Genomic DNA, 25,070 nt, shown 5'->3' on the forward strand with positions numbered 1-25,070 from the left:
TTTTGAGCATCTGCAATTCTTTGTTTCTACATGAATTATTATCTAAATCTTCCTGGTTTCCACATGAATAGCTCATATCACTTTTTACAGGCGACATTTGAAAGAGCAAATGCGAGGATAATCGGCAATGATCACCTGAGGGTTAATTGTGCAGTGTGATTCCTGAGGATATAATTCCTACCGCAAGCTGGTTTTGAATGATTCGCTGATAACTACAACTAATTAATGCCTAGGGTAATTAAAACATTGCTAACCATGTTCCAGCTTTCTGTTGGAAAAATGGGTACACTTTAAGGGTGCCATGATAATTCAGTAATTTAGTTAATGTTAAGAAATACGTAGTTATTTCACTGTTTAAATAATATTTTGCTTTTTATTTCCAATAAACCTGATAGGCTCACATTACATTCTATATGCTTATCTTTTGCCCCACTCACTTAAACTGTATATGTGTTTTTGCTGGCTTTTTGGCCTCCGAATTGGATCTTAAAGCTCTGGGGAAAATTAGCACAACGTGGTTGAGAACTGAGTTAGGCCAGCATCAACAGCAACCGTTTCTAGGTTGTATCATGCCCTGCCAAAATTTCATCCCAGCAGTACTCATCAGATATCATCCCTGAATGGGTGAAGTATTTCTTACAGGCTGCATCAGCGATCATGCAATAGTGGATCTAGCAGGGTTTTCAAAAAATGAATGTCATTGGTAACTTCCAGACAAATTAGCTTTGTATAATGCTGTTTGCTCTGGGGTTCTGTTATTTAAAGTCAAACTTGTAACCAAAGGTTTTTTTGTTGTTGTAGCCCTCTGGAACTGACTGCTTAGTCTAGAGACTCTGCAAATAGAAAATCACTTGTGACATGTGCTTCCCTTGAGCTGCCATTCAGAAATGGAACCCAGACACTCGAGTGACCACAGCAACTACAGGAAAAGTCTTGAGAGTGACCCAGGCTTCCGTCCACATTGCTTTGAGGAGCAACACCTATGGGGTGGCTGCAGGTGTAGCAGGAAGGGCAGCACTTTAATAAAATGGCCATTACTGAATTAAAACCTCTTCATATACAAGTTCTCACATGCTTGGACTTGTGACAGTCATAGCCAATTCCCTCGATTTGAGATCATTCCAGGATGTGGATTCATGCCATATTTCACTTTTGCTGCTTAACACATTATTATTTATGTCATTGAAGCAAAAAAGTAGCCACAACTACTTGTCATCTTTGAGGGTCACACTGTCTTCTAGGATGTGTTTTGGGGGGGTGAGGTTATCTCCTCCTAAACTAGCTATTCAGCGAGCTTCAGACTCCATGTTTGCATGCATGAGGACACAGCAAGGGAGGGGCAAGATGAGGAACACCACATTGAAGATGCTGAGTCCACGATCAGCACCGTTAACTCCAGGAACCTAATGGCAAGTAGTTCAGAGAATCTCGGGATCTATCCTGTCGCATCTATGTTGGTTAGAAAAGGACTTAAGCTTTAAGTACATTTAAACACCCACACATTAAAGGCATAATATCTAAATCAACACTACATCTGCAACAAAGCCTGGCTCACCCGCCACAGACAGAGGACTCAGACCGGGAACCTGCCTGGAAGGCCTAGCTTGCACACTGCGGACTGGGGATCAGCTCGGAAGGCTCACCTGCCCAGAGTGGAAGGAGTCGGATGGAGGGCAGTAAGCAGACTGGCGATAGGAGGGAGTGCTCTGTATCGAGGGCGGAGTGGGCCACTGGAGATCCTGCAAAAGTCTAAAGTGCGGCTGGTCCGGGAGCCGGTCCAAGAGGCTGAGCATGTGGACCAGATGCGGCCTACACCGGTGGAGTAGGAGTGGGGGACACCAATGGCTACACTTGGCCAGGTCGACCCCACAACACCGCCAGGACAACTGGCCTTCATGGTCAGATCAAGAACCCTTCACTTACAAACTTGGACTTGAAAATTGCGCCAAAACCGGCGATTCTGTATATGTCTCAGTGTACTACTGCTGTACACTTGTACTGTATCTGAGATGCTTATCTAAGATGTATCTAAGTTTTAGTAATTCTACTATAGGAAAGATAATATTATGTTGGAAAGAGTCCAGAGAAGATTTACAAGGATGTTTCCAGGCCTCAAGGGACAAAACTATGGGGAGAGGTTGGGCAGGCAAGGACTTTATTCCTTGGTGTGCTGGAGGCTGAGGGGATGCTCATATAGAGGTGTACAAAATCATGAGGGAATAGATGGGGTGAATGCAGGGTAGGGGAGTCAGGAATGAGGGGCAGAGGTTTAAGGTGAGAGGGGAAAGATTTAATATGAACCTGAGAGCTCCTTTTTCACTGAGCCGATCGGGGGTATATGGAACAAGCTGCCTGAGCTAGTTGTTGAGACAATTACAACATTGGGGCGTCTTGGTCGGCGTGAACTAATTGGGCCGAAGGGCCTATTTCCATACTGTATGACTCTGATTCTTGGAGACAGGAAACATTGCTGGGAGTTGTTTATGAACCTTTGAATAGTAATTGTGATGTCGAACATGGTATAAATAAGGAAATTAGAAATGTGGGTATTCAGTGATCATGGGAACATAAATTACACAAATGCAATTAACACTAATGATGTAGAGAATGTCTTCCTGGAATGTATACAAAATAGATTTATTTATCACTATAGTGAGAAACTAACTAACAAACAGGCGATTTAAGATTTTTAACTGCAACAAGAAAGGATAAATTTAAAATGTCATTGTAAAGCAGTCCCTTGGAAACAGTGACTAGTTTCATATTAAGATTGAAAATGATGTAGCTCAATCTGAGAACAAGCTTTTAAATTTAAACAAAGGAACACGCGTCTGCGTAGCCTAACGGTGTTATAGGACATGAAAAGGGACAGGCAATGGTTAGCATTCAAAAAAATGCTTTTTGATCGAATAACAATCTTTTAAGCTGTGCATACACAAAGATTAAGATTGTTTTGGAATGCAATGAATAATTACTGGGAAATTGATAATGAAAAAGAAAATTGAATTTGAGACTAAATTAGCAAGGTTGATTGGATGGGTGACATTTCAGATCCGGACCCTTCTTTACAATTTGAAGAAAGGCCCCGGCCCGAAAAGGCACCTATTCATGTTCTCCAAAGACACTGCCAGACCCACTGAGTTTCTCCAGCATTTTCTGTCTTTTTTTATAAGCCAATATCTATCGTTCCTTGTGTTTCCATTTTGCAGAAGAGAAGTTGTGTTTGGTTAATTCATTAGAAGATGCACAGAAGGTGAATGACAGAGAAGGGGCCAATTGACCACATTCTGCTCATCTTCTTTTGTTCTTATTCAACTTTTCAGCTGTTGTTCCAAGACCTTACAGTCTGGTCTCCTCATGTCCTGATTCAATATTTCTTAAATGTGTTGAATTCTACTCCAACCTCTCGGGCAGTTACTGAAAGTAAGCATGTAAGTACAGCAGGCAGTGAAGAAAGCTAATGGCATGTTGGCCTTCATTGTGGGAGGATTTGAGTTTAGGAGCAAGGAGGTCCTACTGGAGTTGTGCAGGGCCCTGGTGAGACTGCACCTGGAGTATTGTGTGCAATTTTGGTCTCCTGATTTGAGGAAGGACATTATTGATATTGAGGGAGTGCAGCGTAGGTTCATCAGGTTAACTTCCGGGATGGCAGGACTAACATATGATGAAAGAATGGGTCAACTGGGCTTGCATTCGCTGGAATTTAGAAGGATGAGAGGGTTATCTTATAGAAACATAGAAAATTCTTAAAGGATTGGGCAGGGTAAATGCAGGAAAAATGTTCCCGATGTTGGGGGAGTCCAGAACCAGGGGTCACAGTTTAAGAATAAGGGGTAGGCCATTTAGGACTGAGATGAGGAAAAACTTTTTGACCCAGAGAGTTGTGAATCTGTGGAATTCTCTGCCACAGAAGGCAGTGGAGGCCAATTCACTGGATGTTTTCAAGAGAGAATTAGATTTAGCTCTTCGGGCTAAGGCAATCAAGGGATATGGGGGGAAAAGCCAGAGCGGGGCACTGATTTTGGATGATCAGCCATGATCATATTGAATGGCGATGCTGGCTCTAAGGGCTGAATGGCCTATTTTCTATGTTTCCATGTTTAACCCCTTCGACCTATTTGAGTGTGGAAAAAAATCTTAAATTCCCATTAAATCCCACTAATTAACAAATCCAGCTGCCATTGCTGTAGCACTTGGTACTCACAGTCTGGTGTTCTTATGGTTGCAAAAAACAAATGCAACTTGGGCAATAATTTTGCTGAACATGTCCAATTAGTCCACAGGATGACTGGATGATCCCTGTTGCCTGTCACATTAACTGTCCATTCCACTCCCACTTTGACCTGTCTGCGATGTTATAATGAGGCCGAATGTAGGCTTGAGGATCGGCACTTAATCTGCCTGATCTTATTGCAGCTTTCTGAACTTCATTTGAAATCCTACAACTTCAGGTAACTCACTTTCTTAGTCCACATCAGAATGAGTAATTTCTGCTGCAAGTCATCCATTTGTAATATTGGCTCAGTGCTTTTCTCTATATTAGCACAGCCTAACCTGCAGAGTGTTTCCAGCATTTCCTGCTTTCATTTCCAATTTCCAGCATCTGCAGTTTTTGAATATTTCCCAGCAGGTAGAAGCACCTGAGCTTGCAGTCACTCATCCAGTTTTTATGCCGTTAATCATGGAATGGATTACAGATTTGCCCTCCATTCACAAGCACAGTCCATTCATTGATTTTGAAGCATTTTACTACCCTGCCACAAGATTCCTGACAAGAAAGAGAGCCTGCCTTCAACTGAACACAGGGTCTGCCTCCTGATCCGCAATGTTAGCAGTTGTCCTTCACAGTGTCAGAGAGGTAAAACATTGTCACAGATGTCACTGATTTCCCTTAAATTGATCAGAACCCACTCTGAAGACTGCTTATTTCACCCTTGCATCCTATTGTATCAGGCTGGTTTCACATCACCTGCTGATCATGTAATTAATCTCGCCACAAGACAAGTATCCTCATGGCAAACATATTTCCGTCATTAACCAGCTTTGCATGTGATGACTGCCTGAGTCAAATATCTTAACAGATCTTTTGGCTCTGTGGAGGTCAGAGCTGCAATGTAATGGCACCAATGTCTTATTTGAATGGACTGCCATGCTGGGACGACCTGGAAAGTACTGATTGAAGTGTTCATCAGCATGAACAACATTCAATGTGGACATCAGTCAAAGGTGGAAGCACGTTCTGAGATTAAAGACAGTGTTACCCTCAATCTCTACATTAACTGAAGCAAGCTGACACCTGACATAAGTTTTTTTTTTTAAATGCTCCAAGATAGATTCGGGGACAGCAAAAAGGACCCTGGTGACACAAAGAACAGCAGGTGGTAGAACGTTGAGCAAAACACAGTGATGGAGGAACTTAACGGATCAGGCAACATCTGTGGGGGAAATGGACAGGCAACGTTACAGATCAAGAGCCTTCTTCAGACTTTTTCAGTCAAAGGCGTTTAATTATAAAGATCTTTTCTCTGCCTATATGTGTGGATTGCTGCCTATATGTGTGGTTTGTAATAGAGCTAGTTTGCAAAACAGTGCTGGAGGAAGCAGAATCCCGACTCAAAATGCCGTCTGTCCATTCCCTCCACAAATGTTGCCAATCTGCTGAGTTCCAGCAGATTCAAGAGGACATCAGTATTCATTAAGGATTTCTTTATCAGAAATCCAACAATGGTTATGGCTCTCTCAGTGGTCTTCCATCAATGATTTCTGAGAGCCTGGCATTTCACAGCAAAGAAGGCATAATGGCCTTTACATTAAGCTGCAGTGCCCCCTGACAGACCAATGAAGGAAATAGTGATACCTCTAAAACCATTTTCTCACAATGAGTGGTCTGCTAGTGCAACCTGAAGCATCATGACTTGACCCAATCACAATGAAAGAAATTGCCAGTAAAGATGGAAGGAGACTTTCACAACGGTAAAGATTTGTAAATGTGCAAATATGAGAGATCATCATGCTTGAAGAGCTCAAGGCAATTGGAAACAGTTGCTAGGAGTCTGGATTTCTGTCTGATAGAATCCTTGTTACTGACTGGAGCCTAATGATGTGACAGGGAAATGTGCCTTCGGGTAACAGCAAATTCAAGCTTTAGAAATAGTGGAAGCATTGGAGATCATTTTTCAATGTTCTATAGATTCAGGATCAGTTCCTGTGGATTGGAGGATAGCAAATGTTATCCCACTTTTTAAGAAAGGAGGGAGAGAGAAAACGGGTAATTATAGACCAGTTAGTCTGACATCAGTGGTGGGGAAGATGCTGGAGTCAATTATAAAAGACGAAATTGCTGAGCATTTGGATAGCAGTAACGGGATCATTCCGAGTCAGCATGGATTTACGAAGGGGAAATCATGCTTGACAAATCTACTGGAATTTTTTGAGGATGTAACTAGGAAAATTGACAAGGGAGAGTCAGTGGATGTGGTGTACCTCGACTTTCAGAAAGCCTTCGACAAGGTCCCACATAGGAGATTAGTGGGCAAAATTAGGGCACATGGTATTGGGGGTAGGGTACTGACATGGATAGAAAATTGGTTGACAGACAGAAAGCAAAGAGTGGGGATAAATGGGTCCCTTTCGGAATGGCAGGCAGTGACCAGTGGGGTATCGCAAGGTTCGGTGCTGGGACCCCAGCTATTTACGATATACATTAATGACTTAGACGAAGGGATTAAAAGTACCATTAGCAAATTTGCAGATGATACTAAGTTGGGGGGTAGTGTGAATTGTGAGGAAGATGCCATAAGGCTGCAGGGTGACTTGGACAGGTTGTGTGAGTGGGCGGATACATGGCAGATGCAGTTTAATGTAGATAAGTGTGAGGTTATTCACTTTGGAAGTAAGAATAGAAAGGCAGATTATTATGTGAATGGTGTCAAGTTAGGAGGAGGGGGAGTTCAACGAGATCTGGGTGTCCTAGTGCATCAGTCAATGAAAGGAAGCATGCAGGTACAGCAGGCAGTGAAGAAAGCCAATGGAATGTTGGCCTTCGTAACAAGAGGAGTTGAGTATAGGACCAAAGAGGTCCTTCTACAGTTGTACCGGGCCCTGGTGAGACCGCACCTGGAGTACTGTGTGCAGTTTTGGTCTCCAAATTTGAGGAAGGATATTCTTGCTATTGAGGGCGTGCAGCGTAGGTTCACTAGGTTAATTCCCGGAATGGCGGGACTGTCGTATGTTGAAAGGCTGGAGCGATTGGGCTTGTATACACTGGAATTTAGAAGGATGAGGGGGGATCTTATTGAAACATATAAGATAATTAGGGGATTGGACACATTAGAGGCAGATAACATGTTCCCAATGTTGGGGGAGTCCAGAACAAGGGGCCACAGTTTAAGAATAAGGGGTAGGCCATTTAGAACGGAGATGAGGAAGAACTTTTTCAGTCAGAGGGTGGTGAAGGTGTGGAATTCTCTGCCTCAGAAGGCAGTGGAGGCCAGTTCGTTGGATGCTTTCAAGAGAGAGCTGGATAGAGCTCTTAAGGATAGCGGAGTGAGGGGGTATGGGGAGAAGGCAGGAACGGGGTACTGATTGAGAGTGATCAGCCATGATCGCATTGAATGGCGGTGCTGGCTCGAAGGGCTGAATGGCCTACTCCTGCACCTATTGTCTATTGTCTATTGTCTATAGACATTAGAAATGGTGATTAACTCATTTTTGGACACATATTATGAAGGAACAAATTACTTTGATCCTATACTTCTATCCTTTCTTTACAGCAGCTAGAACATTAACCATCAACCTCAGTTTAGCACATGTCAAAATACTAGGACTCACTTTGTCTCTCTTCCTGCATGAAATACAGGCCTTTCCACATAACAGACAAATGAAATAGCTTTACTCGGCATTGGTTTTGAAGAATTTGTATTTATTTTTCAAAATAAAAGTCCTTCAATCATTTCAAAGGGCAAAGTACTTGCATGAAAATAAAGCCAAGTTAAAACTGTAATTTCAATCCCAATACTAGTTACTCTTGCATGGTGTCTGATGTTGATTTAGCAACTCCACCACTACGCTGCAGTGCCAGGTGTGGCTGTCATTTGGCTGCTGGAGGGATTACCCCATTCTAGGACGGGTGTCTTGAAATAGTCAATGATAAGCTCTGGGGGACATGCTTTGGTTGTGGGTCTCTGGCAAGAGAAGGGCCTAAGAGGCATTGGTCACCGGGGAGACCGTAAGAGACAACGGGACTCTCTCACTTTCCGCCATGACTACTGGGGCTTTATGGAAATAATAGATTACACTATGGCTTGGCTGGCAGAACTGTTGCTATAGCTTCCTGAACTTCACCAACCTCAGTGTATACTTTGTGGGAAAATAGATGTCGGCTCCCTAATGGCTGAAGTGAATCATCTCTCCTTTCATGCAGAACAGCAATTTGCTCGCTGGAGACTGATCTATTTCTGACACATCTGCTGGGCTCATCTCCAAGTCAGAATGAATGGTGTGGTGTTCCCATGTACCTTCAGCCATTATTCATCCTGGTAGAGGTCACAGCAGGCAGTGAAGGTTCAGCAGGCAGTGAAGAAAGCTCATGGCATGTTGACCTTCATAACAAGACGAGTTGAGTAAAGGAGCAAAGAGGTCCTTCTGCAGTTGTATAGGGCCCTAGTGAGACCACGCCTGGAGTATTGTGTGCAGTTTTGGTCTCCAAATTCGAGGAAGGAGATTCTTGCTATTGAGGGAGAGCAGCGTAGGTTCACGAGATTAATTCCCGGGATGGCGGGGCTGTCATATGTTGAAAGATTGGAGCGACTGGGCTTGTATACACTGGAATGAGATGAGAGGGGATCTTATTGAAACATATAGGATTATTAAGGGATTGGACACGCTAGAGGCAGGAAACATGTTCCCGATGTTGGGGGAGTCCAGAACCAGGGGCCACAGTTTAAGAATAAGGGGTAGGCCATTTAGAACGGAGATGAGGAAAAACGTTATCACTCAGAGAGTTGTGAATCTGTGGAATTCTCTGCCCCAGAAGGCAGTGGAGGCCAATTCTCTGGATGCTTTCAAGAAAGAGTTAGATAGAGCTCTTAAAGATAGCGGAGTCAGGGGTTATGGGGAGAAGGCAGGAATGGAGTACTGATTGTGGATGATCAGCCATGATCACAGTGAATGGTGGTGCTGGCTCGAAGGGCCGAATGGCCTACTCCTGCACCTATTGTCTATTGTCTATTGTCTATTGTCACAGGTTTGTGGGGTGCTATCCTAGAAGCTTGCACAATGCATTTTATAAATAATGCACCTGCTGCTCTGTAGGGGCAGAAACCTCTCCATCAGCTGTTAGTTTCTTGTCATGTTCCTCTCAGTTCCAACCTACAGCGAGGAATGATGGTCTCGGACCCACTGCAATTCAATTGCCTCATGCAGTCAGCCTTGCAGGCCAGCCTATGGAGCTCCTTGCCTGAAAGGACGGTGGTGGCAGACTCTCACCAAATTTAAACAGTATCTCGAAGAACACTTGGATCACCAAGGCATAGAAGGATACTGGCTAAATACTAGAAAATAAGTACCTGATGGTCAGTGTGGACACATTGGGCCAAAGAACCTGTTCCTGTGGTACGTATCTCAAACTCAGTGTGTGTTCCGTTGCGTCTTCTCCTGAATGGTTCCCTCTCATAGTTCTCACCCGATGGCAATTGCTTGCAGGCCAATACCACAGTGTAGAAAGCCCTCCATCCAGTTTACACAAGGCTCTCCATGCTCTCCTGCCCATTGTGCCACACATGTCTCCCCTGATGAAGTACACTTTCTAGACTTTGCCATTCCCTGGTAGTGCCACTTACTAAATTTGTGCTGTGTGAGGTTTCAATACGTTCTCCTCCTGTTCCACATCTTGAGACGATGGCTCTTTCTGCTACTTTTCCTCAGCACAGGTTCTTGTCACCCTGTCAGCAGTGACCTGCAATGTAGAAGATATAATTTTTGGCAGGGATTCAGCAATATACAACATAATTTAAAACACCTTAAGTATGATCTTTCTGCCCACTTCTTTCTGGCAAGCATTTTGTTAATTGAAAATCGTCTGGAATTTGTTAGGGAACACCATGCTCTCCAGGTGAAAAAGCTACACTACTCATTCTATATCTTACTCTTGCTCCAGTGAGCTCTGCAATTTTACTGTACTATTTTTTTTGCTAGATGTCTCTAGTGATATTGCTGCCTTCCACCTGCCTGGTAAACAACGCTCCGTATGATAAATCCCAATTGGGATGCAGTGACCTTCTTGCTTTGCGATTGAGGACTCGAAAGCAAGGGGCAAACTTATTGTTTAGTCACTGGTTAATCGAGAATATTTGAACCACAAATCTCAGCCATCCCTAAAACTGGATTTTGATTTCTCCTTCTGCCGATAAATAGGAGTTCCCTGTATTTTTGTTCCATACTTAATGTATCTGGTTTTCCATTGGACATATCTTGCCTGATACCTTAATGTGCATTTTTATTTGGTAACAAATTATTATATCATGCTTCCATATCAATTCAACTTTATTTTTGGGATGTGAGTATCCTGTGTTGTCAACATTTAATGCGTACCTGTAATCCCCCCAGAGAAGATGGTGGACACCTTGAGCCATTGCAATCATAATACTTCAACCCTTCTGTTGGGTACTGAGTTCCAAGATTACAGTCTCTGAGCTACCAAGTATGTTCTATCCCATTTTGCAAAATGTTGATGCCATGCAATGGAATCCTCAGTTTGAGGCCAGGACTGTTTTCACAAGGACTGTGCAGGGTGCAGTCCAACCAATGCATCAGTGGACAGATGCAACTGTAACAGGTGAATTGGTTAGAAAGAGGTCAAGCAACATTGTTTGTGTTGTTTTTGTTCATCTTCTACTGCAGATCCTATCTCAGAACTCAGTAATTCAGGACATGGGCAGCTTTGCTCATGGGGATGCAATCAAGGCATTTAGGGTAAAGTGCAAAGATGTCCCTCCGCTGGAGTAGTCACACATTGCTTCACGGTGTTTTATAACACTGATTGATTGAAAGAAAAGGAAAAAATATTGTAAAGATTTGCGGTTGGCTAGAAGATTGCAGAAAATTTTAGAAACCTACTGGACGGGTGTGCACCTGTTAGGTGCAAATCTGTGCTGCGGGTGGCCCTGCGGGCGCGGCTGAGGGAGGAGGAGTGAGGGGAGGGGGGGATAAGCGGGTTGAGGACAGATGGAGTGGGTGCGGTAGGGAGGAGAAGTGGGGGGTTGAGAGGGGATGGAGTAGGTAAGCGGGGAGGGGAGGGATAAAGGGGTTCAGGGGGATCGAGTGGGGGAGGTGGGAGGGTTGAGAGGGGATGGAGTGTGTGAGTGGGGGGGAGGGGGGGGTGGAGGGGAGAGGGTGCTGGACCAATGCAGGAGAGGTTTGGGCCCAACAGGTCCGGGGAGTGTCCCCCGGGGCCGTGCCGGGCCCAGTAACCCTACCGATGCGTGGACCCGTTGGCGGGCAGGGAGTGTCCCCTGGGGCTGTGGGTGGGCGAAGGAGAACAGGGAAAAGCCATTGACCTCGGATCCGCGGCGATGCGCGGCGAGCGGCAGGGAACGCCAGCTACGGCCATCTTGTTGGACCCTCTGCCGCCACCTCTGCTACTGTGCTGCACCACGGGAATAAGGTCAGGCGCGGGGCACGCCGGGCCGGCGCCAGTCCTCCCGCTGGCCCTCCCAGGGGAGGAGGGGGAAGCGCATTTATTAAAGTTTATGAGGTGAAATGTTTGTAAAAAGTAACAAAAATGTATTTATTCAGACTTTTATTCAGTGGAATGGTGAGTAGGGTGGGCCGAAAATTGTTGCGCTCTCCTGTACCGTTGTGTACTGTTTTTTTCTGGATGAAAACCGCACAAAGCAACAAATGGCGCAAACATACGGCACAAACATACAGGAAGTGGGGAACAAACAAGATGAGAGTTTTAGTAGAATAGAATAGATTGAAGATAAAAGGATGAAAAATAGATTGAGAGTAAGCTAACTAGCAAGCAAAACAAATGCAGACAATAAGTGCTTCCGCAAGATAAACATAGGCAAGGTAAATATTGGTCCCATAGCGACTGAGACTGGGGAGTTAATAATGGAAAATAAGGAAATGGTTGCGACTTTGAACAAGGGTAGAAAGCAAATGCTAGAATCCATCATTAAGCCAGCAGAAGCAAGGTATCTTAAAAAAATCGACAGTCACTGTGGTTTTATGAAAAGGAAATGGTATTTGACTATAGTTCTTTAAGAAGGGTGGATAAAAGTGAACTGGGTGATGTAGTGTACCTGGAGTGTGAATAGACGTTTGAAAAGTTTGTTTGAAGTAAAAGGTCATGTTCAAAATTATAATCTCATGCCACACGTTTAATATATTAGCATGGATAGAACTGAAAATAGTGAGTCAGGAAAATGATGATTGAGTGATACGGTGTGGAAACAGGCCCTTCGGCCCAACTTGCCCACACAGGCCAACATGTCCCAGTTACACTAGTCCCAACTGCCTGTGTTTGGTCCATAGCGCTCCAAACCTGTCCTATCCATGCACCTGTCTATCTGTTCTTAAATGTTGGGATCGCCCCTGCTTCAACTACCTCCTCTGGCACCTCCATACACCCACCACGCTTTGCGTGAAAAAGTTACCTCTCAGATTCCTATAAAATCTTTTCCCCTTCACCTTAAACCTATGGCCTGTGGTCCTCGATTCACCTACTCTGGACAAGAGATTGTGCATCTACCCGATCTATTCCTCATGATTTTATACACCTCAATAAGATCACCTCTCATCCTCCTGCGCTCCAAGGAATAGAAACCCAGCCTACTCAACCTCTCTCTTTAGCAGGAGTGGTGGGTGTATGGAACAAGCTGCAAGAGGCAGGTGCTACCTCCTTATAACTCAGGTCCTCCAGCCCTGCAACATCCTTGTAAATCTTCCCTGCTTGACAACAAGCTGGAAAACTGGTCGTAATGGGATTGCGCAGAGATCAGTGCTGAGGCCTTAATTATTTTTCAATCCATATTCATGGCTTTGCTGAATGGATGAAGTGTATATTTGCTGGAAATGTAAAGGTAGGTGGGAAGGTAAAGAGATACAGAGAGGTAAATGTACAAAAACTTGACAGATGGGGTAGACCACGGGGAAATGTGAAGTTATCCCTCTTCACTCAGAAGAATAGAAGAGCAAGATGGTGCATAAATGGAGAGATGCCTATATCCTGTTTTGCATTTTGCCCTTTTCAATGGGCTCCAGATTTCATTACAGCCTTGCTCAAACACAGTACAAGCAGCAGGATTTCGGAGGTGAGAGGAGAGCGACTGCTCTTAATATCAAGGGAACATTTCACTGAATGTTGCATCAGAAACCTAAATAATGCTAGGCTTCATACCTTGTACAAAAGCGATCCATCATTCCATACCAAGAAACTATTGCAGGAGTACAGTAGTGCAGCCGTAGAGTTGCTGCCTTACAGCGAATGCAACGCCGGAGACCCGGGTTCCATCCCGACCATGAGTGCCGTCTGTACGGAGTTTGTACGTTCTCCCCGTGACCGCGTAGGTTTTCTTCGAGATCTTCGGTTTCCTCCCACAGACGTACAGGTTTGTAGGTTAATTGGCTTGGTAAATGTAAAAAATTTCCCTCATGGGTGTAGGATAATGTCAATATGCGGGGATCACTGGTCGGCGTGGACCCGGTGGGCCGAAGGGCCTGTTTCTGCGCTGTATCTATAAACTAAAGGCCACTGTCCACTCCCTAATCTTCAATTAGTGCTTCAACCATCCATTCATTGTAAAGGCAGAAGTGAAATGTCCACCGATGATTGCAGAATGTTCAGTTCAATTTGCACAAGTCAGCACCAAATGGAATCCTCTCCACTTGCCTAGAAGAGTGCAGCATCAGCAATGTTTAAGAGCTCAATGCTGTCCAAGACCAAGCAACTCGCATGATTGACACGCACCTCATCATTCCCCCTGTTGGCTGGAAGTATTGTAATATTGCAAGCGGCAACCTGAATTAATATAAGTCTACATTGCATCCCTATGAATTTCCATCATATTCGATCTGAAGCAAAATGCTGTGTCTCACTCAAGTGTTATTCTTTCCAATGATTTTCTTCAGTAAGAAAGAAATACCTGGAGTTACTCTGGTCAGGCAACATCTCTGGAAGACATGGATAGATAACGTTTCAGAACAGGACTGTTCCTCAGCCTAATCATAATAGAAGGAAGCTGGAAAGAGAGGGGAAGGGGGGACAAAACCTGTTGCATGCAGATGGCGTTGATTAACAGATGGGTGAACAGAGGTCAGAAATGAAAAGAAGACAAGGCTGTAAGATAAGGGGAGAAAAGAAGCGAAATGTGATGACAGAGGAAGGGATATAGGTGGAAGGGAAAGGGATGTGGGATGGTGGTTCTTGGTTCTTGGTCCTCCAAAATATTCCAAATGGAATTTAAACTGGAGGTGGGAGAGAAGGGGGTGCATCCAGGTGGGGCACAGGGAGGAGAGGGGGAAGAAAGGGGGTGGGGTGGAGGAGTTACCTAAAATTGGAGAATTCAATGTTCATACCGTTGGGTTGTAAGCTACTCGGCAGAGCATGAGATGCTGTTCCACCTGTTTGCATATGGCCTCACTCCGGCAATGGAGGCCAAAGACTGAAAGATCAGCATGGGGATGGGAAAGGGGGTTAAATGGATAACAACTGGGAGATCCAGTAGGCCTAGATGGATTGAGCACAAGTGGTCGCTTGTTTCCTGTGTCTGTTTTCCTTCTGCGGCCTTGTCTTACATTCTGTAGGCCATGTCTGCACCTAAGTCTCTTGACCACATAATCTCCCAGCCTAATTATCTGTTGCTCATTATTTAGCCAATCGATAGTCATTAATGGACTGGCTTGGTTGACTAAACAGCTACCTCCTCTGTTGTAATGATTCCACCTCTACTATAATATCTTCTCCCTTTTCAGTATTTGTTTTTAATTATTATTGTGCAACCAAGGGGTGTTTTCCTTTTTGATGGTGTCAAATGAACTGGCAATAGAAAAGAAAAACAGTTACTTGGAAAACTCATTTCAGCCCCAATTTTCATTCCACACGCATTAACAATTTTGTACAACACTTCTTAATTATAATACAGAACTTAAAATTGATAGTTCCTCCACTTGTCTGGTTTTGCCGTCTCCTTTAACATGTAAACAGAGAAGTAGCATCAAATTACTGGAGGTTCAAGAGTCCTTGCACAAACTTATCCGTGCCTATTCTCTTTCTGCACACATGAGTAAATAAATGTAAAGCTCGTTATTTTTGTAATCTTTTTAGGGTAACTTTGCATTGGAGTACATTTATAGTTCTCATTAGTCACCGTCAGAGCTCACAGGCTGGAGCAAGAGGGGGATGGAACCAAGAGAGAGAGAGAGAGTGATGCAAATGTGAGGTGGGAGTCGGGGGGAGAATACGGAAAAGGGGACACAACTGAGAGAACGGGAAGTAAATTGGAAGGAGAGAGAGGGGAGCACAGGAGGTAAGAAAATTGGAAATTTCAATATGCGTATTGTGCTGCAGGGACATAATGGAGTCAGATCCAAGCATTGCATATGAAGAGCTGTTCACTGTGATGCTATGGTGGTTTGTGCATGATAGGCACCTGTTGGTTGGCTGAGACTGAATTAATCATGCAAATTGTGCAAGGTGAACATTCAGCCAGTAATTGTTCTTTTTAATAACTCTTCATTGAATGAAAGCCATCATGATTATTGTAAATGGAAGGCGTATGTGGTAATTTGTGGCTTTGCCGTATGGATTCCTGATTGGAGAACCCTCCTTCAGTCTCTTATTGCAACCTTCAGTCCATGAACAACTCCTCCTCCAGGTCTGGCAGAGGGACTACAATTAAAATCTCATTTCTTCCCAGAGCACCCATCTTTTCACTTGCCTTTCTTGAAATATGCAACCCAGTACATGTCTGCTGAATATTTAGACTTCTTGCTTGATACCCAACAAACCTGCATGTAATTGCGATTTCTTTAAATAGGCCAGGTTGAATGGATGGGTGGTGAGCAGCAGAAAGCCCTTCGTATCCCATGACTTGATTTTCTGTGAGGTTCACAGAGTGCGTCAACTAGATTGGTGTGGCTCAATTTGTCAGAGCAGGTATTAGATCAGTGTTGCAGAGGAATTGACGTCAGCAGCTGCCTCGTCTGCACTACTCTGCTTGCAAGTAGTGTGAGTGGTGTTCCAAATATATCTTTGTGATTTGAAGACAACATTGTGAGCAAATTGGCTTCTGTACTATTTAAAACGAAAGGACTGCTATGACAATTTCTTCTGGTAGCCTGTCTGCATTCTTTATCATGAATGTTCCATAAAGAAGTATTGAATATTCGTCTCAGATGTTTGTGTTGCTCAGAAACTCTTCACATATCTGTCTCCATGTGAAGTACATTAATGAAAACTCCTGCCTATATTCTGCACTGCGGTACTGAACGATGTGGCTCTTCTTTGACACATCCCTTCATATAGCAGTATGAACAAACCAGTCAGTTTTGCGCTAATGTGACTCACTTCATTTCCAAAGCAGCAAACAACTGTAACACATTTTAAACTATTGCAGCTGCATTAAAAAACATCCTAGTCTCTGCTTCCCTCCCCGAGCACAACAAGCGCACAGCAGGTCTAAAATCTCACTGTGAGCTTGATCCACAAATTGGAGCTTTATTCAGAATGATACATGGTGCTCTCTTCCCACAACGGCTGTAACATTTGGATAAAATGCCATCTCATTGTATCAGCTGCACTGATTATCACTGGAGAAATAAGTATTGAGAATGAATGTGATATGTTGATGCAAAGTCTTAGTTATGCAAGGTTATTTAGTGTCATCATTGCTGCCTGTATCTGTGTCTAGCTAGGTTCGTATAAAAGCTGCACTCTGATAAGAATACAGATTAGAACTTGCTCGTGTGTGTGTGTGTGTGTGTGTGTGTGTGTGTACACATATATATATATGCATGTGTGTGTACATATACGCTTACACATACACACATGAACGTGCACACACACATCTCTGAGGTTAGAAGTACTAACACGGGTGGGGAAGTTGATTCAAGGTCAGAGGAGATGCCATTTTTCAAATGAAGCTGGTGCTGTCAACTAGGCTGGTTTAATGTTACATTGATAGATTTGACATGCCAAACAAATATTTCAATGGACAATTTTCCTGGAAATAACACTCTTGAATGAATTAAGACATAGAATGCAGAAATAATTTGCAATGGCAGTGTGCAAGAAATGGGGCAATAAACCATATCACCATTCTCAATCTGCTTCCGGTTTCTATAATAATAAGTACATTTCATTGGTTTGTCTAGTGTACATGGAAGAAAAGCAAAAATGCTGCAAATTCCAGTGTCATTCTTTTAAATGTTTCCTTTTTCTTATCAGGCTAATTGAAGGTGGTGATGCACCGACCCTATCCATGAGATCCAAATCTTAGATGAAAGCGTTGTCAAAATGTTCAGCACCAAAAGGTCAGTTGGTTAAACATTTTACTTGTAGAAGTAACCGCATATTAACCTGCTACAGTTATAAATAAAGAAATATTGCAAAAATATTGTTTATCGTATATTTTTGGAATTTGAATTATTTTGAACATTCCTCCTGGAAGAACTCAATGGGTCAGGCAGCATCTATGGATGTCAACTGTCCATTCCCTCCACAGATCCCTGCCTGACCCACTGAGATCCCCTTGCACTTTGTTTTTTTGCTCAAGATTCTAGCATCTGTAGTTTCTTGCATCTCATTCTTCAATAAAAGGTAATGTCTGTACAGTGTGTATAGCTTGGGTGAGCTAATCTATAGTGTAGCACAGAAACGGGCCCATCAGCCCACCACATCCTTGTTGATCTTTTTGCCGATCTCCACAAATTTGATTTGCTTGCTCTTGGTCCTTATTCTTCTGTGCCTTGCCCATTCGAGTGCCTCTCGAGATGGCTCCGAAACATAGTGATCATATTTGATTCCACTGCCTCCTCTGTCATTGTGTTCCAAGTATCAATCATTCTCTGTGAAAAATGTACTCTCCACTCACATCTATATACTAAAACTCTCGTTTGTTTGTTTGTTCCTGAACTACAGCCAAAACGGTACACGATGGCGCGACAATTTTAGGCCCACCTTACTCACCGTCGTCCCTTTGGTGCTAATGGAAGAAATTTCATTGAAATCAGTGTTATATTTTTAAAGCTGTTCACATTTTAAAGTTTAAATCTATCTCCTAGGGAGGGAGGGGGGTTGAGGGGGATGGAGTGTGGGGGAGGGGAAGGGGAGGGGGAGGGAGGAGGAGGGGAGGAGGAGGGGAGGGGAAGAGGGGAAGAGGGGAAGAGGGGGGAGGAGAGGGTGCTGCACCAATGCAGGAGAGGTTTGGGCCCAACGGGTCCACTTGGTCTAGTTCCTTTTAAAACTCTTTCCTCTTACCTTCAATGTATGCCCTTTTGATTTTGATACCCTGACCATGTAAAAAGATACTAACTATCTACCCTAGTCACACCCTCAACAATTTTCATGTCATCTTCAGACTTACCAATCATACCTCCTATTTTCTTGTCCAAGTTACTAATATTTGTTACAAATAGCAAAGGTCCCAGCTTCATTCCCCATGGTACACTACTTGTCAACTTGATCATTGTGTACCAATGGTTCACCCAAAAATAAACATTGAAATAGACCAATCTAGCAGTTGTCTTTTCAAATTAATGTGTGTATGATGTGGCATCAATGGCAGCCTATGGGTCATTCCTTGACAGCCATATTCCTGCAATGTTGTAGTACTCTTCCTGCCCTTGTCCTTTGAGATGGTGGGATCATGGTTTTGGCGGTTGCTCTGCAGCAAGAGCAATAGCTCTAGAGTAGGAAGAAATTGCAGATGCTGGTTTAAACTGAAGATAGACACAAAAAGCTGGAGTAACCCAGTGGGTCAGACAGCAACTCTCGGAAAGGTACTTTATTCAAACATACATCAACTATAACCGATAAGGATGGCAGATACATTATTGTAATAGGAGAATTAAATGCACAAAAAATGATTTTTGTCAATGTATATGGACCAAACTTTGATAGTCCACTGTTCTTTAAGAAAATATTTAACTGCATTCCGGAAATAGCACAACATAACTTAGTAATTGGAGGAGATTTAAATTGTACTTTAGATTCCTATTTAGACAGATCAACAAGACAAAGGAAAACCAAATCACATTCCAGTGACTTATTAAATGCATATATGGATACTAGTAATATTAAAGATGTTTGGAGAGTGGAAAACCCAACTGGACGAGAATACTCATTTTATTCACCTGTACATAAAACCTATTCAAGAATAGATTATTTTTTGGTCGACGCTAAACTTATCTCACTCACTTATAATTCAAAATACCATAATATTACAATCTCAGATCATGCACCTTTAACATTTATGATTAAAATAAATGGTAAAATGGAAAAACGGGGACAATGGAGATTTAACCCACAAATATTAAAAAATAAAACAACTCAGGAATATATTATCAAACAGATTAAGATTTTTTTCGAAATAAATGATAAACCGGAAATATCTTCTGCCCTACTATGGGAAACTTTTAAAGCATATGTCCGTGGAATTATGATGTCTTCTCAAGCATTCTATAATAAAAAGAATCGGAGGGAACAACAGGAATTAGAAAAGGAGATTAAACAATTAGATACAGAGAACGCTGCTAATCCATCTATAATAATACATAATAAAATCGCTGCACTGAAATATAAATTAAATAAAATATACTCAGATCAAGTCGTAAAACATTACCAATACACCAAACAATTACAATTTGAATTTGGAGATAAACCTCATAAATTACTGGCTCGTCAACTTAGAAAGATGGAAGGAGAAAAAATAATCCATAGGATTAAATCACATACTGGCGAACCTTTAGTACAACCTAAAGATATTAATGAGAGATTTCTGCAATATTATAAAAATCTATATTCAGCTAAAACGACAGAAAATAGGATAGGAATAGAAGCATTTTTAAAAAAATGTAATCTGAAGGGGTTGGATTTACAAAATAGAGAATCACTAAATGCGGAAATTTCAGTAAAAGAAGTTGAAGAATCTATCAGATCATTAAAAAATGGTAAAACACCGGGACCAGATGGTATCGGTTCGGAATTTTATAAAACATTTTATGATCTGATCACACCACGTCTGAAGATACTTTATGAAAATATCTATACTTATCAGAAACTACCAGAAACGTTAAATGAATCTATTATAACACTTATACCTAAAATAGACAAAGATCTGGAGGACCCAGGATCATATAGAGCTATAGCTCTTTTAAATACTGATCAAAAGATACTAACGAAAATATTAGCACAAAGATTAAGCACAGTTATTAATAAACTAATTCATCCCGATCAAACAGGATTTATACCAAAACGATATTCCTCATATAACCTCAGACGATTATATAATATTATATATTCGAAAAGAGGTATTAATAAAGACTTAGTAATTATTTCGTTAGATGCGGAGAAAGCCTTTGACCAAGTGGAATGGTCTTATTTGTTTTCGGTTATGGAATTTTTTAATTTGGGAGAGAAGTTTATCACTTGGGTTAAATTATTATATACCAATCCAACAGCTAGAATAATAACAAATCAAATACTATCAAATAAATTTAATCTATTTCGAGGCTGCAGACAGGGTTGCCCTTTATCCCCACTATTGTTTGCACTTGCATTAGAACCTTTAGCTCAACGGGTGAGAACACATCCTGAAATATATGGATATGACACCACAAATACTGAAAATAAAATTTCTTTATATGCGGATGATGTATTACTTTATATCACAAACCCGGAAATTAGTATTCCAAATTTACTAAAATTAATAACTGAATTTGGATCATATTCAGGATATAGTATTAATTGGAATAAAAGTGAACTTATGCCGATAAGGGTAAATAATCTACATATATTACAACACTTTCCTTTTAAGATAGCAAACGAAAAAATAAAATATCTTGGAATTTATGTAACAAAAAGATTTGATTCTTTATTTAAATCTAATTTTCCGCTCTTATTGAATAAATTAAATAAAAATATTTTATATTGGAAAACATTACCAATCTCAATGATAGGTAGAATTAATGCAATAAAAATGATTTTTCTTCCACAATTATTATATCTTTTCCAACTGATTCCGATATATCTTCCTAAAATTGTTTTTAAAAAGATTGATTCCATAGTCACTAACTTTATCTGGGATTATAAGAGCCATAGAATTAAAAAAAAACACTTATGTAAACCAAAAATAAATGGAGGTCTAGCTCTACCAAACTTTATGTTTTATTATTGGGCAGTCAATATTAAAAATATTAACTTTTGGTTAGTAGAGACAGATAAACAACCAACCTGGTTAAAAATGGAAAAAGAAGATTGTTCGCCCTTTGAAATTAGTTCGATTTTATTCGCCAATAATAAAATAAGTAAGAAAACCTATAGTGAAAACCTTATAATAGATAGTGGAATACGTATTTGGAAACAAATAAAGAAAACATTAAAATTGGAATGTATACCACTAGCTCTTACTATTGTAAATAACATCACATTTAAACCTTCAATGATAGATAAAGGTTTTTTACAATGGAAAAACTGTGGAATTAATAAGATGGGAGATCTCTATAGGGAAAAAAATTTCCTTTCATTTCAAGAATTACAACAAATTTATGGATTACATTCAAAAGATTACTTTAGATATTTACAAATTAGAGATTATGTAAAAGCAAATACACATGAAATTAGAAATAGAAAGGCAGAGATTTTAGATGAATGTCTAAATAAACACCCAAATACAGAAAAATTGATATCATATATTTATAATATTTTACTGGAAAACGACGCTCCAAGGACAGAAATATATAGACAATCATGGGAAAATGAATTAGGTCAAATTATTAGACCTGATATATGGGATGAAAGTTTACAACACATACATCACTGTTCGCTAAATGCTAGACACTCTCTTATACAATTTAAAATATTACATAGACTACATTATTCAAAAACTAAATTACATAGTATTTTTCCAAATATATCTGCCATTTGTGACAAATGTCAGCAATTGGAAGCTAACTTAACGCACATATTCACAAACTGTGAAAAAATCACTAAATTCTGGACAGAAATATTTAAAATAATTTCGAATGTTGTTAATATGAAGCTGATCCCTGACTCAAACTTAATAATACTGGGAATATTAGAAACAGATCAATTAATAACAATGAATCAAAGAATTTTTATTGATTATAGTTTAATAATTGGGAAAAAATTAATATTGAAATTCTGGAAAGGTCCTACATCCCCCACAATTAAAATGTGGATTACAGGAATGTCGGAGACACTTCATCTGGAAAGATTGAGACTTGTACTAATGGACAGGTTGAATCTTTTCAGAGGAATATGGTCTCCATTTATTGCATATTTAAAGGGTCAAAATGGCTTGGTGCGAGGACCTGACTGTGGCCTGAATAATGGAATGGAGGAAGAATTATGTATAATAAATCATGGATATATCTCCAATGATAGATAACTTTTTTAATACTCCATTCATTTCTCCAATTTGGATTTCTTATTTTTATTTTATTTTTCTCTATCTTTCCCTCTCTGGGGAAAAAAGTATAGAAATATATAAGACATAATTGTTAATATTAATAATATTACGAATGTATGTGATAAGTATATTTTATTAATATGTACTTATGTTTAATAAAAATATTTATCAAGCAACTCTGGAGGAAAGGAATAGGTGACCTTTCGGGTCAAGACCCTTCTTAGTAGCTCCAGTATCTGTTAGCTGTTGTCCATCTTGTAGTGAAGGTACACATTGCAGCAATGGAATGGGAAAGTTTTTTTTTCCTGAGAGTTTGGTTCTGGCTGCCTGAAAGGATAGCACAAGCAGAAACCCGTATGACATATAAACAGCACGTGAGTGTATATTTTGAAAAGCTGTGATCGTAGGGCTGGGGACATAATGCAGGAAGATGGGAGTCTGGTGAATATTATAATCATGATTGAAGGTATCAGAAAAAGCTGGAATAACTCAGTGGGTCAGGCAGCATCTCAGGAGAGAAGGAATGGGTGACGTTTCAGGTCGAGACCCTTCTTCAGACTGATGTCGGGGGGGGGCGGGACAAAGAGAGGATGTGGTTGAAGACAGGAAGACAGTGGGAGAACGGGGAAGGGGAGGGGAAAGGGAGGGACAGAGGAGCTATTTAAAGTTAGAGAAATCAATGTTCATACCACTGGGGTGTAAGCTGCCCAAGCCAAATATGAGGTGCTGTTTCTCCAATTTGCGGTGGGCCTCACTATGACAATGGAGGAGGCCCATGACAGAAAGATCAGACTGGGAGTGGGAGGGGGAGTTGAAGTGCTGAGCCACCGGTAGGTCAGGTTGGTTAAGGCGGACTGAGCGAAGGTGTTGAGCTAAACGATCGCCGAGCCTGCGTTTGGTCTCGCCGATGTAGAGAAGTTGACATCTGGAACAGCGGATACAATAGATGAGGTTGGAGGAGGTGCAGGTGAACCTCTGCCTCACCTGGAAAGACTGTTTGGGTCCTTGGATGGAGTTGAGGGGGGAGGTAAAGGGACAGGTGTTGCATCTCCTGCGGTTGCAGGGGAAAGTACCTAGGGAGGGATAGTTTGGGTGGGAAGGGACGAGTGGACCAGGGAGTTACGGAGGTAACGGTCTCTGCGGAAAGCAGAAAGGGGAGGAGATGGGAAGATGTGGCCAGTAGTGGGATCCCATTGGAGGTGACGGAAATGTTGAAGGATAATTTGTTGTATACGCTGGCTGATGAGGTGGAAGGTGAGGACATAGGGGACTCTATCCTTGTTACGAACTGGGAGCGGGGGAGCAAGAGCAGAGCTGCGGGATAAAGAGGAGGCCCTAGTGAGAGCCTCATCTATAATGGAAGCGGGGAAGCCCCGTTTCCTAAAGAATGAGGACATCTCCGATGCCCTAGTGTGAAACACCTCATCCTGGGCGCAGATGCGACATAAACGGAGGAATTGGGAGTAGGGGATAGACTTTTTACTGGAGACAGGGTGAAAAGAATCATGAGATTGTTTTGAGTACAATTGGATCTTTTGTTATGTAATTTAATTCAGATTCTCAGACTGTATTAGAAGGGTAAATAGGTGCCACATTTTCACTTAGCAGCATGAAATGGTGGTAACCTTTAGTACCGAGGTGCTATGCACAAGAGTTAGCAGGGAATAGAGGGATTAGTTTAATTTGGCATCATGGTTGACGGACATCATGAGCCAAATGGCCTGTTCCTGTGCATAAGGTACATGTCGAACAGTACAGCACATGAAATGGGCTCTTCAACCCAAATTGGCCATGGTGACCAAGGTATATTCCTGAGCTAGTCCCATTTGCCTGCATTTGGCCCATATCCCTCCAAACCTTTGCCATCCATGAACCTGTCGAAATGTTTTTATGTGACTGCAGAGCAGTAAGAGGGGGAAGAAAGTGCATCCAGCTGCTCCTGACTGAACACGCTGTGGCTGGAGCTGCAACTGCAGTAATTCAGAAGCATTTGTGATGCTAAGAGGATCACAGGTGGGCGTTTTTGTGAGGTGCTCGTACGCAAGTGCTGGCAGCAGGTAGTTGGGTGACCACGAAGAGTGGTAGAGGGGGGAGTCAGGATTCCTCTGTGATCATTCCTCCTAAATAACACATTCACCATCTTGGGAACTGTTGGGTGGCAGGCATGGCCCTTCAGTGTAGAGCAGCATCCGCAGCAGTAGCCAGGTCCGTGACTCCATGATTGGTTCTTATGCACAGCAGAGAAGAGTGGAGTCAGAGAGAGCTAGAGGAGAGGAGAGTAGATAGTGAGGGGAAAAGGAATTAAACTACGTGGCTGTGAGCGAGATACCACGATAGTGTGTTGCCACCCGGGTGCCACGATCAAGGATGTCACTGAACTATTGTAGAAGATTCTTAAGTGTGGGGGGTGACCAGTCA

General features: G+C 41.9%; 1 protein-coding gene across 5 annotated transcripts in view; it reads left to right on the forward strand.

Moving 5' to 3' along the window:
- The window catches only part of oxr1a (oxidation resistance 1a), a 279,319-nt gene that overhangs the window by 31,708 nt on the left and 222,541 nt on the right, over positions 1–25,070 (forward strand). For 4 of the 5 annotated variants that reach the window (XM_078397885.1, XM_078397884.1, XM_078397888.1 and 1 more), the window contains one exon: positions 17,450–17,535. In XM_078397885.1, coding sequence (XP_078254011.1) covers positions 17,519–17,535 — 17 coding nt within the window. In that variant the 5' untranslated portion in view covers positions 17,450–17,518. Of the gene's footprint in view, positions 1–15,409; positions 15,531–17,449; positions 17,536–25,070 lie in introns of those variants that run through there. The other variant, XM_078397886.1, reaches the window with a different exon arrangement.

Source organism: Rhinoraja longicauda, chromosome 4 (assembly GCF_053455715.1).
Source record: "Rhinoraja longicauda isolate Sanriku21f chromosome 4, sRhiLon1.1, whole genome shotgun sequence".
In the NCBI taxonomy this organism is placed as follows: Eukaryota; Metazoa; Chordata; class Chondrichthyes; order Rajiformes; family Arhynchobatidae; genus Rhinoraja; species Rhinoraja longicauda.